This window comes from Sprattus sprattus (assembly GCF_963457725.1).
Source record: "Sprattus sprattus genome assembly, chromosome: 9".
In the NCBI taxonomy this organism is placed as follows: Eukaryota; Metazoa; Chordata; class Actinopteri; order Clupeiformes; family Clupeidae; genus Sprattus; species Sprattus sprattus.
This window is the reverse complement of record NC_137928.1, coordinates 30,178,451-30,192,476: the sequence shown is the minus strand read 5'-3', so window position 1 is coordinate 30,192,476 and position 14,026 is coordinate 30,178,451. Positions and strand designations below refer to the sequence as shown.

The following is a 14,026-nucleotide window of genomic DNA, read 5'->3' as shown; positions in this document are numbered from 1 at the left end:
AGCTTAGGTGGTATATTTCTTCATTTTTGAATGAAGGAATAGACAATAATGCAATAGAGGATATAAACTAATCTAAACTATAGGACTATAATATAAATTAGATCTGAACTCGCACGAAACTCTTACTTCAGCTGCCTCGTTGTGTACTCTGTCGCTGTCGTGATGACGGACTCAATGACTTGCGTCATTGCGCACAGTCATAAATCTTGATTTCTCGGTTACGCATTATCCAATCAGACCTTTACATTACTCAACGACAGGCAAATGAGGTACCATTTCAAACCTGAGAATGTGTACTATTGGATAAAAAAAGTGTCAATCAGGTTTTAGTAACTTGATAGGAGGAATAGCCATTTTCGTAAAACCAGCATTCAAACCAAAGTTAGGTTGCAGTGTGTAGTACGAAAGTAAATGTATTAAGAACAAGGAATTTAATGTACTTCGGCGAAAAATAACAACACAGTTTCGTAGAGTACATATATGGCTTTTATTATCAAGGTATGTTTCAGAAAAAAAACATTTGTCTTGGCCGCAAGCAGTTAAGGAAAATTCAGACACGTTGCTAAAAAAGGTGGGGGGAGGTCCGTGTAACGCCGGCGTCTCGTGCTGAACCATGGGGTTGATCATGAATTGAAGCGTTGTTAAGTGCTTGTTAAAGATGCAGTAACATTAACTTTCCGTAGGCATATTTCTGAAGGCATGTCCAAATAGAATAATACATGTTTGTGTCCAGTTTATGTTTGCAACTAATTTATAAATGCTTTGTAAAGCATAGCAAGTCCTCACTTTAGATGGGCTCACACCATGTAGTCAACTAATCAGTAGCAACTCATGAGTTAATCAGGAATTGAAGTGTCGTTAACTGCTTGTTAAATATGCAGTAGCACTAACTACCGGTAGGCATATTTCTGAAGGCATGTCCACATAGAATAATACATGTTTGTGTCCAGGTGATGTTTGCAATTCATTTATAAATGCTTTGTAAAGCATAGAAAGTGCTCACTTTAGATGGGCTCACATAATATACTTTACTAACCAGCAGCAACTCCTGAATTAATCATGGATAACCTAATTGGTAAGTATTTGTAACATATGTATTAACACCCCAGCTATTAGTTGAGGCCTATTTCTAAATCATAACATTTTATTTAAGGCATGAACAAATGTAGGTCTAGATCATACCTGGGCATTGTACGGCCCGCGGGCCAAATACGGCCCTCCGGGTGATTCTGACCGGCCCGCGAAAGATTACATGATAATTCCATTTATTTTTATTATTTTTTTTTTTTTTTACAAAAAAATCATTTTCATTTTCAAACTGTTTTCTTAAGGACTTCGGAATACCAGCTGTAAACACAGCTGAAGTGTTGAAATTGAACTTGAAATTGAATAAGGTGCCAGATATCTAGAGACTTCCAGGCGAAAAACACCTGTTGGTTTGCCCAACGATAGATGCTGCGTATGCTTTCTATTACTGTGTATGCATGGCAAGTTTGAGAGCGCCGAAGTTGCGTAGTGGCCGCAAGCGGTATTGCAGACAGACAGAGATTTCAAATTGGATATGAAGATGAAATCTGACATATAGTTTCAGCGTTAAACTAATAACATAATTGCTGTCTGTGGTTCTATATGGGCTGTGGAAATAATTTAGAAAAATTATAGTTTGAGATGGATTGATAATTGATATAATTGAGAACCCCTGGTTAAATGTGTTCTTGGACACATCAATTTGAAAGCTGGACCAAAGTGTTTGATTTAATTCAATTACAACAAGGCCTAATACAAAGATAAGCTGTAAGTACAGTTTGGAGTCTGGACAGTCTTTTTTACTCAACGCCTCACTAGGTAGATCTTGCCTTCACCAAGGCAAAGGTTGGTGATCTTAGGCCTAAAAAGTTTGGGGACCACTGATGTAGGCATATAAAGTCAAAAAGGCAACAAAACTGGGACAATTTTCTTAACACAGTTACACAGTTCAGTGACTTGTTGTCTTGTTTATTTTGGCTACAAAGATGATGTAATGTCTTTAGAAAGCTAAGAAAATCCTTGTTTCAATAGTATATGAAACTCAAAATGCCCTTTGTTATTAATGTGACTAAAATGAGTCAAATGTTACACATTTTGTTTATCATTTTGGAAATTCAATTTGAATAAATTATATTTTTGAAAGCTAACATCACATTTGAAATGCCAAATAATAACAAACACTCTTACTCTTATTATGCATAATTGAGTTCGGCATTTTGGCCCGGCCCTCCAAAATATTTTCAGTTGCTCATTTGGCCCCCTGGGGAAAATAATTGCCCACCCCTGGTCTAGATAGTCTGTTAATCATCAACTTCCAGGTTTTAACCAGCCTTATACATTCCTAAGTGCCTAGATAATAATGGTCAAATTACTTACCGTAATTTTGGACAGCATTACTTACTATGAACAAGCCATTAATGAGTGTGTGTACAAATGCTTTATTGATGAGAATTAACATGGGAGCTTTGCTTTACAAATGATGAATAAAGCATTTAGTAATAGTTTGCAACTGGTTTATAATGGGAACATGATTTAATTTATAAATGGTGGTTTTGGTATTAAGTATCATTTATGTATTTACAAGCATTGTTTTTAGGAGGCTTATTTACTATGAACAAACCATTTACAACTGTGTGAACAAATTCTTTACTTATGATACGTTATGTATGAACAATAAATAACTAATGGTGAACAAACCATTATCTAATAGTTTTTTAGAAGACTTATTTACTATAAACAAACCATTTATAACTATGTGAACAAATGCTTTACTAATGATACGTTATGTTTGAACAACAAATAACTAATGGTGAACAAACCATTATCTAATAGGTAACAAATGCTTAACAAATGATGAATTGTGTGTAGTTATTATAAAGTGTTACCTATTATTGTTTTAGTCTATCTTCTTAATATTTTCTATGAACGTGAAAATACTTTGTAGATGTGGTCGTAAAGTACAGTATCTTAATCATATCGATCTAACACTAACATAGCAGTTTTAGCATTAAGAAGTCATTGACATTTTGGTTGATGTTAAGAGAAGCAAGATTCTTCTGTGTATTTCTGGAAAATTAAACCCATAAACAAGGGGATTTAAAACCGGCGGTATAAAAAGGAATTCCAGAGATAGGATCACAGCCACCACATCTGGAAGTTCATAACGACTTAAAATGATATCACAAAATGCAGCTATTGAGTAATTTACAAAAGTCACAATGTGTGGAAGACACGTGTGCAAGGCTTTTCTTTTAAACTCTGAGGAGTTCCTTTGACAAATAACAAGAATTCTCATATATGAATACAAAATAAAAAACAATGGAAGAAAAACTGTTACTACTGAGGTGATAATTCCAACTATGTTGTTCAGTGTAGTTCGAATACAAGAAAGCTGAACAACAGACCAGTTACTACAATACAGTTTTCTTAACTTGTTTCCACATAAAGGTAACCGAAAGGCTAAGCTAACATTGCAACTAATTGCACACAATGGACATAGCAAAGCAACAGCAACCATGATGGCAAGTGTCCTTGTCGTCATGATACTGTGATATTTCAGGGGTTCACAAATTGCTATAAGTCTATCATAAGCCATTAGTGTTAAAATAGTAAATTCATATGACGCACAGTGGCGATTTTAGCCTGAAATTTCTGGTGGGGCAAATATATTTGACGTCATATTCATACCTGCCAACATTTGAGTAGCAAAATCCGGGAGATTTCGGCGGGGCCGGGGGGCAAATGTTGGTTTTAACTGGGATGTTGTGCATATAGTCAACTTATTTGTTCTCATATTTTATTTTATTGTGATTAAATTAAACTGCACTTTGATCAGCGTTAGCTGTTTTTGAATGTGCTATATGAATAATTTAATATAATATCTGGGATGCCAACTCTCACGCTTTTGTCGTGAAACGCTTTTATGTCCTGTCTCACGCTAGCATGTCATACAAATCCATTGACTTCAATGCATCTCACGGCAAAAAAATACACCTGTTTTGGTCAATCTTACCGATTCTCATGCCAGGTCCGTCTTGAAAGTTGGCAACTCTATATTAAATATGTATAATATAATATGTGCGTTGGAATGCGTTGATCCGTCAAGGTTGACGGATCCCCATTCAAAGTGAATGATAGCAACCTCAGACACCTCGCAAATCCTCTCAGACGTATTTTTCAGTTGCAATAATGTTTTTTTTTTTTTTACATTGTTCTGTGTCTATTTCTCGGTAACTTTATAAAAATATAAGTAAAACAAACAACTTTTAGGTACAAATTCGACCATCTACGGAGTTTGGTAAGCCAGCTTTTTTTTTTTTAGCTTCGGTCTCTTGAGACGTGACCATAAACGTGATCTGATTGGCTAGAGCCTGTGTTGTCTTTGCATTAAAGGCAATTTGATTGGCTGACGCTTGCTTTGCCTCTCACGCTTGCGTTTCATAGATGATATGGCAACTTTAGAACATTGACACACATTTTGATTTGATTATTAATAAAATACATTTGTAAGTCGTGAAATTCGGGAGATTACCGGGAGAAATGACAAAACGGGAGGGCGGCGGGAGATGGATCAGAAAACGGGAGAAACCCGGGAAAAACGGGAGGGTTGGCAGCTCAGGTCATATTACATTACAAAAATAGAGGTAGCTGATTATTATAACAGTAGGCCTACATATATAGACCAGTCAGGTATACTATGGGCTGCATTTTGAGTGCCAGCAGGGAGCAGACATCCTATTTCAAATACATGTCACATGCTTTACCGCTCAGCACGACACAAAGATGTTGCCTATAATAATATTAATAATAATATTGCATTATATTTTAAACGCACTCTTCGTTCCAAATAATCTCAGAGCGCCAACATGGTACGCAATATAATATAGCATTAAAGTAAAAAGATTAGACAGACACATAGCTTCAATAACTTGCATAATTTATTAAACAAAACGATCTCCTTCAGCTCAGTTTTGACTCACCAATGCAGATCACTTAAAAAGGAAGTTGGCTCCACGGTTCTTTGCTTGAGCGTTACGTTGTCGTTAAAATCCAGCAGTCCATTAATGAAGGTGTTTTCAATAGAAAGCATGGACTGTGTGGTCCCAAACGTTGTATTTCCAATTTTTCTTCCTGCGGCAATGTGCTGAAATGCACCATCAGCAAACAATCTACGTTATTCATTCTTATCCATTCATTAAAAAAAAATAAAAAAATCTACCGATAGCGAACTCTTCGGTAAGTCTCCTGTAACTCCTGATCTCACTCTCACTGTATGTTTTTTTTTTTCGCTTAGTCTCGGGGTAGAGTTCTCGCGGGTTTCCCATTATCCCAGTCTACATTACGTAGAATACGTAGATTACGCAGTTAACGTCTAGGGGCAAATTTGAAATTGCCCCTAGCCTCAATGTTAACTTTGGCCGGTGTGGTTCGCGCTCATTGGTGTTTCTATAGTAACGGTGGGGCAGCGTGGATCTTTGCCCCTCCGGAAACAGGAAACGGAAATATAGACATAACGTTCATTCATGCCTATGGCAAGCACACAGGCAGTAGAACACACAAATCAAATTACTCCAAAACAAGACTATAATGCTTGTGAGTCAAGTTTATTCACACAAATATGTACGCTACTTTGCATATAAAAATATATGTATAGTTTGCAACGAAGTAGGAATGGATTGAGCCTTCTTCTCAACAGCGCCATCTCGTGGGTCTGGTGGGGCACTGCCCCACCTGCCCCTAATGTAGAAACGCCACTGATGACGCATATGTGTATATTATTAAAATCTGTATGAAACATGCAGGACGAGAAACTGCATGAGTGTCTAAGAGAAGATCAGCTAACATCTTTGGAAGCAACCCATTGGCAACATAAAGAGAGTTGACTGACAGACAAGCAATTAAAATATACATGGGCTGATGTAATGCTCTTTCAAGAAATATGACCAGTATAATCAGTGTGTTCATAGAAAGAATAACAAGGTATAATATCAATACCAAGGTGAAATAAATGTATCTGAAATTTTGCTGATCTTTGTACATAGTGAGATAAAAGTAGTACGGGTGAGATCCATTTTCCATGATCCTCTTGCCCTAGCTGATCACTGGTGTTGACGATACTAGAAAAGCTAAGATAAAATGCAGTATCAACAACTGGTCAGTACACTCTGTAAATATGTGTTGTTGTTGCTTTCTTTTCCAAAAAGAATACATCCTCACTCTTTATGTGTTTCTAATCCAAATTAATACTTCATTCATCTTTTGGTAGAGTTTGTCAAAAGAGAGCCATGTGTAATTATTAATATTTTCTACTTTTAGAATGATTTCAACTCTCACTATTTGTGTAAGAGAGGAGCATTCTATTTAATCTGGCAGAATCTGTAACTAATCACTGTTACTTACATGGGATGTAGTAGTAGAATGCCCTCACCTGTCTGTGCTCACACACAATTTGTGGCTGTGCCCTCTTGCACTGACTGAAATGGTTTATGTAGTCTGAGTATAACATCGGAAATTTCTCCTGCTGTTTCCTAACTAATGTTTCGATATTCCAATGGGATTTTTATTTTCTCTGTTGCAATACTTTAGTATTCTAAACATTTCATGGTATTCTAAAATTCCAGTAGGATTTCATCAAGAACATTTTAGTTTTATCTCTTTTACATGTATATCTGAATTTGAATGGCCTAAACCCACTGCTATGGATAGAGCAGGTCTTCTATTATATAATAGTATTTATATAGTATAACCCAAACTATAGAATATGTGTAGTAGGCCTTCTTTTTTTCTCAGACAGTAGTAGACTAATAAGGGTAAATAAAGGTACAGATATAATAGTCTCATTGTTAAAAATTCAGAACATTTTATTGTGTGGCAGATTTATCCAAAAATACAGGACCTAAAGAAACCCACATCTTCGAGAATGAGTCTGATGGTCTAAGAGGATACCTGGTTATTTTGTATTTGACTGGCATTCATTTCCTTCCTTACAATAATAATAATACAAAAAAAAAAAACAATTTTAGTTTTGTGTATAATTAGTAAACCCAGGGACGGACTGGCCGTCAGGCATACCGGGCGTTTGCCCGGTGGGCCGAAGTGCAATATGGGCCGATAGTCCCGAATTTTTTTATTTTTATTTTTTTTCCCCATATAATGGTCTGACCGGCTGGCCCACGAAAGTAGTTCATGAGCGGCCCTATTGACACTGGGCTGGCCCAATCACATCCCCTGGGCTGACCCAACACCAACCCCTTTCGATTTGGACCTGCCTACATAATGCATTAGGACGGTAAACAAACTCAGCGTGGCCCATGGCCTTGACATGCTTGACACGCGCACGCTAGTCTGCGGCCCATTGCCCTTCTTTAGGGCTCGTCCAATCATATCACCAAACACCTTCTACCTTTAGCTTGATCGGGGCACAGAAACGCACGTTTCGTTAGAATCCTCCAGTCCAAAATGGAGAGAAAGCAAAAAGGGGGTGCGGAGAAACTGCAAGATAAGAAGAGGTTTGCTCTTCAAGCCAACGCTGCCAAATGTGCCAAAATATCGGAAATGTTTGCCACGGCAGCGCCATCATCAGCTCCCGTGGATGACAGTGACGCTGGTGGCGACAGCCAGGGAGATACGATACAACGACCTACGGTAAACTTACTGATCATGAATTAAAACGTCTCTAAAATAATTTTGACTTAGGACCTATGTTCTATGGCCAAGTTCGTTTGCATTGTAAATACAAGACAAGTCTGTAGCTGTTGCTAGCCCTCAGCCTACTCTACTCTGAAACAGCCAGCCGTTAGCCTACACTCTATGTTGTGTGTTTGAGTGGTGGGCTAGCTCGTTAGCCTATTGGTGCGCGGTGCCATGTCAATGTTCCGAAAGCCCAGTATTCCCATACCCTGGTATTCCGAAAATATGCCAATTTGTCCAGATACCATTATGATAGCTCAGGGGCGTGGTTCAAACGTTAGTGCCAACTCATCAAGCGCGTTTCCAACAGGAGGAAATAGACTCCCTTCTAGGAAAGGGAGCAATACAGTCTGTAGGCTACCTCTCGGAGACGAGAACAGGGGGTTCTTCAGTCGCTATTTTCTGGTTCCAAAAAAAGGACGGAAAATATCGACCGATCTTAGACCTCCGTATTCTGAACAAAGCTTTAAAGTGTATGATGTATATTGTATTGTATTGAATTTAGATTAATTAAGACCACCACCTTAACACACAAACTCTTGTCGAACTCATAAAGTAGTAGGTTCAGTGACGAGGTTCTGCGAGCCTGTGAATCAATGTTTCTTTGGAATCATGATGTAACGTTGTTGTAGCGGGAATACAGTCAGAGATGGGCAGTATTTCAATTACTTGTATTTGAAATACTAGTTAATTTGCTTTTGAGTATTTTGTAATTTGTATTTGATCGGGCCGATAAAAAATCGAATGTAATTTGTAACAAAATACTTTAGAGTGGAGTAATTTTGTATTTAAAATACTCAAATTACTTTCTCCAGTGTTTAGGCAGAAGGAGATTTTTTTTCTGTCGGATTCTACCACGAGACCATCTGATCTGCCTCTGAATGTCATTGCCGAATCAGTCAATTTGCCGAAAAGGAAATCACCCCAGATCTCTCTCATTGACGCTCATGTTAAATCATTTTTTTTTCACAAAACATGGTTGTGGTCGAAAACTTAGACGGCTGTCTTGATCCTTGTCAATTTATCTTCATTAGTACACCGATTTAAAGGACGTTCTTTCAAAGAGCGAATCGAGTTGTTGCACTGCGATCTATACACAATGTGACTTGATGAAAGCCGTGTGATGTCCTTATACGCAATTAGAGCTAAGGTCCGGGACACGATCTGGCACTCCGCGCCTGGGCGAGACGCTCCACTTTGTGAATGAGGCGCGCCTCACCTAGGACGTGATCTGGCACTCCGCGCCGCATTGCATAGAGGCAGGGGCCCGGGCGCACATGAGACTCTTATTAAAGATCTTGGCCTACTATAAACATTGTTGAGACTCTTACTAAAGATCTTACTCATTCTCACAGAGACAAAACAAATAGCTACACGGTCCTTTATCTGTGTGATGTCACATGTGTGCGCCAGTGTTGTCAATCACATGTGGGCGCCAATGTTGTCAAAGAAAATCTGTAACTTGTGGAAGTTGTATTGTTAAACGGTGAGTACTTTGGTAGATTAAAGTATAAACTTTGAATACAAATGCTAGTACAACTTCTATACGTTATCTGTAAGGTTGTGAGTGTGCAGTGGTAATGTAGGTTGGATTCGTAAAACGTATTTTAGCAAATAAATGACATTGCTTGACGTGTAGCTATCTGTCTCTGTTTTGTTACCGACTTTCAACTTAATAAAAATCTCAACAATGTTTATAGTAGGCTACGTGTATTGTTTTGTCTCTGTGAGAATGAGTAAGATCTTTAGTAAGAGTCTCAACAACATTTATAGTAGGCTAAGATCTTTAAAAAGAGTCTCATCGAGTGCCAGATTGCGTCCTAGGTGAGGCGCTCCTCATTCACAAAGTGGAGCATCTTGCCCAGGCGCAGAGTGCCAGACCCGCGTCCTAGGTGAGGCGCGCCTCATTCACCAAGTGGAGAGTCTCGCCCAGGCGCGGAGGGCCAGATCGCGTCCTAGTCTTTACCTGGCAATTACGTATTACGAAAGGACGGTGGGGATAGCCCTCCCGGAAGCCATAGAGATTGCAATGAGAGCCCTGTGGCGGCGGTTACAAACATGAAAAAAAGGATACGGAACGGAACCACTGACATGGGCCCGTCATAATAGCCTGCACCTGGCCCCGTTGTTACTACGTTACGCCACTGAATAGCCCAAACCTGAATGTTCTGCTATACCAAATTGTGAGAACTGAAAATTCAGAAAAAGTATTTCCTGTATTTTAAAAATACAAAATACATGTATTGTATTTTGTTACATTTTCTGGCAACAGTATTTTGTATTTTATTTTGATACATTTATTTGAGAGGTATTTTGTATTTTGTATCAAAATACATTTTGATGTATTTTTGCCCATCTCTGAATACAGTCAATGCTATTTTCTAATTGGCAGGGCATATGTATGATTCTAGACTTCGCTAAGCACTGAAGCGACTGAAACGGTGAATTTTGATCACATTCAGCGAAGTTAACAGGTAAAACGGGAGAAAAATAGGGCGTCTTTAGGCCGTCCTGCCTAAAAGTAGGGCGTCCCATTTCTTCTTATTTTTTAGTAGACGCCCTGCTAGCTAAAAGCCTGGTTGGTGTATACATTCGAGAGACCAAAAAGACTGAAAATGTGTGTTATCGAATTTAGTGGACCGGTCTGGTTCAAAATGCCCGGGCCGATTTTTTGTCTCAGTCCGCCCCTGAGTAAACCTATTCCAAGAATAAATCAGTTGTTGAAGATTAGATATTGATGCTATGTATGCTATATGCTGTATATATTAATGTTACAACAGTATGTTAAGGTATGCATTCTCTTGTTGTGAGGCTGATCTAACTATTACACTGCATGTTGCTTGGTATGATGATTGCAGTTGGTTTATTTTTCTGGCCTCAGAGTTCTTGGGGTCATTTTGTTGTGTGCATGCTTTGTTTCATAGTGATGTCATGTTACCACTTTTGACAAGGGCAACCATCTCATTGCAGATTAAACACAACGGTTATTCGCGATTTTTGGAATCATTTTTTTGGGGGGTTTAGACCAAGCCATGATTTTGTTTGCTGAGAAACAGATAGACTACTGTTCGCAAATCGATCTGCCCACATTGTTGCCATTGACACACACAACCTGCATGACCCACAGAGCTTGCGGCCAACATTGAGTGAGTAAGTGGTCATTGTGTTATTACAGCTCCTGATTGGACCTCTGGATTGGACACAGAAGAAACCACATTGAATCGGAAAAAAAATATATAGCGTGAAATCACACAGCAATGAAAACTCGCTTGGATCATGATAAAATTAGAATGTTAATTTTGGCTTCTGTCCACATTTGATTGCGTCTGGGTCCGGATCCGGACCGGAGTCCGCCTTTTGAGTACCCCTGTCCTATGGGCTACACTATAATTGTGAAGAGTATACCTAGGGTGTGGGTCAGGAGATTAACTCAGCAGAGGCAGCTGCTGCCGGAGTGACTGTGGTGGCGGTAGGAGCCACAGCCATAGCAGGAGGAGCCGCGAAGCAACAGCGGCTGTGGCAGCTGGAGGAGCAGGAGTGGGGGCACCTGCTCTTCGCGAATCAGGAGTGGGAGCAGCGACAACAGCAGGAGCAGGGTCTGTGTCTACGTCCTCTTCATAAACAAAGCCTTCATAGACATAATCTTCTAAAACATGTTTTTCAAGATATAACCTCCATTGACAAAATGTTCAACGAAACCATCTTCAGCTACATCATCCTCATCATTGTAGGCATAATAGCCCTGGATATAGTCTTCATAGACTTTATTATCATCGCAGTCGTCATCATTATCATCATCGGAAAACGCTCTGGATCCAAATCTCATTGGTCCTGGGCGGAGTAGGTGTTATAACCTGACGGAATTAAACAACTACCTAAGATGGAAGCCAACTACCCACACTCAATGGCATCTAATTGACATCCAGCACTACAGTACAAAATATCTGTTTAATCATCAACCAAGACCTCTTACTTAACTCACACATAAAATAGATCTAAAAGATATAATTTTTTCATCTACGCAAAATTGCCAAAACTAGAAACGTTCTATCCCTACAAGATACAGAAAAAGTAGTCTATGACTAGACTGCAATGCTCTTCTGTCCGGATGAAGCAACAACTCAATAAAGAGCCTTAAACTAAAACAGAATGCTGCTGCTCTGACACTAAACAATCAGTAGGGTCAAGAACCTCAATTCCGTGACCATTGTCTGGCTAATATGTTTTGACGACTGATTTGACCTCTAACAAACTTTTTTTTATGTAGTCCCTATGTCCTTCCCAAAAATGTCTTCGTTTTTTGCTTCAGGCCGAATCCAAAATGGCAGCCAGCACCATCTTGTAAAAGTAACATATTTACCAGAGCACCTATAATAATGTATGACTACAGTTTTGTGGCAAACTGACAATAAGGATTGTGATTCTGACATAATTTTGACATTTAGACATAATCTTGACCCCGAATTCAAAGATGGCCACCATCTGGTAGCGTGGAAACGTAGGCTGTGTTCAGACTCTTAGGGCCTGATTTACTAACAGGATTGTGCCCATTACTGGCGTAAAATAGCGGTCGTAAACATAAAACGGTATTTACTAAGGGGGCGCATTTGAGTAGAGTCGCATATTAACGCTTTGAGGGTGTGTACCTGCCAACAGGTGGGATGGCACGGAAACGTGGGTGGTAACGTAGGCGTGAAGCGCACTTTAATGGGAGGAGTGCGCCTAATGATGTATTGAGTGGTATTTACTAAACTGCCTGGCGAGCGCACGTCTCTGATTTGCGGGCTAATTCTCCGCCTCATAAAAATACGTCTTAAACAGGAAGCGCATTTCCATTGAGTCTGAAAACATTGATATGGCAGCAGTTATAAGAGCATGGCGAAGAAAGAAGACAGAGACAGCGCACAGAAATAATTTTCTCAACTCGTATAACACATTTTCAGTTAAGCGAACCACAAATCATTAGACGGTACAGGTTAACCAGCCACGCAATACTTCAATTACTGAACCAGATCAGAGACGACATCGAACCCTCCAACCGGAGATCACATTCCATTCAATCAGTTGGTAAACTCCGGACAACATTGCAAATATTGGCATCGGATCATTTCAAACAGTTATAGCATCAGCAGTTGGTATATCTCAGCCTTCACTCAGCCAAATATTCACCCAGGTACTCGACGCATTGCTACGGTGCACTGGTCAATATACATTTCCCCACTACGATAGCTGAAATTAAACTTTCCGAACGTAATTGGAGCCATTCATCGCACCCACATGCAAACAGTCCCACCTTCAATCCACAAACACGTTTAACGAAACAGAAAGCACACATATTCAATGAATGTCCAGGTCATATGTGATGCCAACATGACCATTACTTACGTGGAAGTGGTCTGTCCATGACAGTTTTATCTTCCGGAATAGTGCCATCTATCCATGATTGAGCAACGGTGATTATGGAGAGGCCTGGCAAATCGGTAAATGTAATTGTTTCAGTGGGGCAGTGGCGGCTGCTGGTCTTTTAAAGAGGGGAAGCTCATTTTTGGTCTACATCAAAAAAAGTCTGCCTTCCGTTCCTTTTCAAGAAAATGGTCATTGAGTGCATGTTCAACCCTGACCCTGCCCAGGCAGCTTAACCTTGCACATGCACTCACATGTTCATTGCTCTTTTCATGCCTTTTATATGCCAAATTTTGACCAGACAACACATCCCTGAGATGGTTTCATCAAGATGCATGGCCAACAGTAAATTTTCTTTGTCACAGCACTTCCAGTCAGCCAGCTAACTTTGTCATACCAGGAGAGCTGAAAAGACCTGTTACTTTTCACTACTTTTTGTACCAAATCAATCTTAGGTGTTGATCTGCCCTGCTGTTAAATTCTAAGTTTCTCCTAGTAAGGAAGACTATCAAATGGCTTCGCCAAAATCAGGTCGACGATATTAGCATTGTCTGCCATCGTGTGCACCTTACCAGCTGGCTAGTTCACTCCGACCTAGCCAACAGTATGAATGAACGAACTAACGAAACGATATTAAACTCGAACAAGGAAATGTGGAAAGTATGTTAAACTGAAACAAGGAGATACGATGAATGTGTTTTATTTACAGTGTAAGAAATGAATAATGAAAGCAATTTCGCCAAGCAAATATCAAGAAATGGGTTTCAGTTTGTCGTAAGACCTCACTTGCAAAATCCGCGATGGGATGCGTTGAATCCTAGATGTTCAAGTGACTGTGTATATTTCAAAATAGCTGTCAATCAAAAAGTGATTCAGCCTTTCGACTGCTCCTCCAATCATCACGCGG

General features: G+C 39.4%; 1 protein-coding gene across 1 annotated transcript; it reads right to left on the bottom strand.

The window, feature by feature from the left end:
- Positions 1-3,034: 3,034 nt before the first annotated feature.
- On the bottom strand, positions 3,035-6,105 carry LOC308370439 (olfactory receptor 52D1-like; the record flags this gene model as incomplete). Its single annotated transcript, XM_080845089.1, has 2 exons — positions 3,035-3,643; positions 5,782-6,105. The coding sequence occupies 2 exons, from the start codon at positions 6,103-6,105 to the stop codon at positions 3,035-3,037; spliced, it is 933 nt and encodes a 310-aa protein (XP_080701215.1).
- Positions 6,106-14,026: the final 7,921 nt, after the last annotated feature.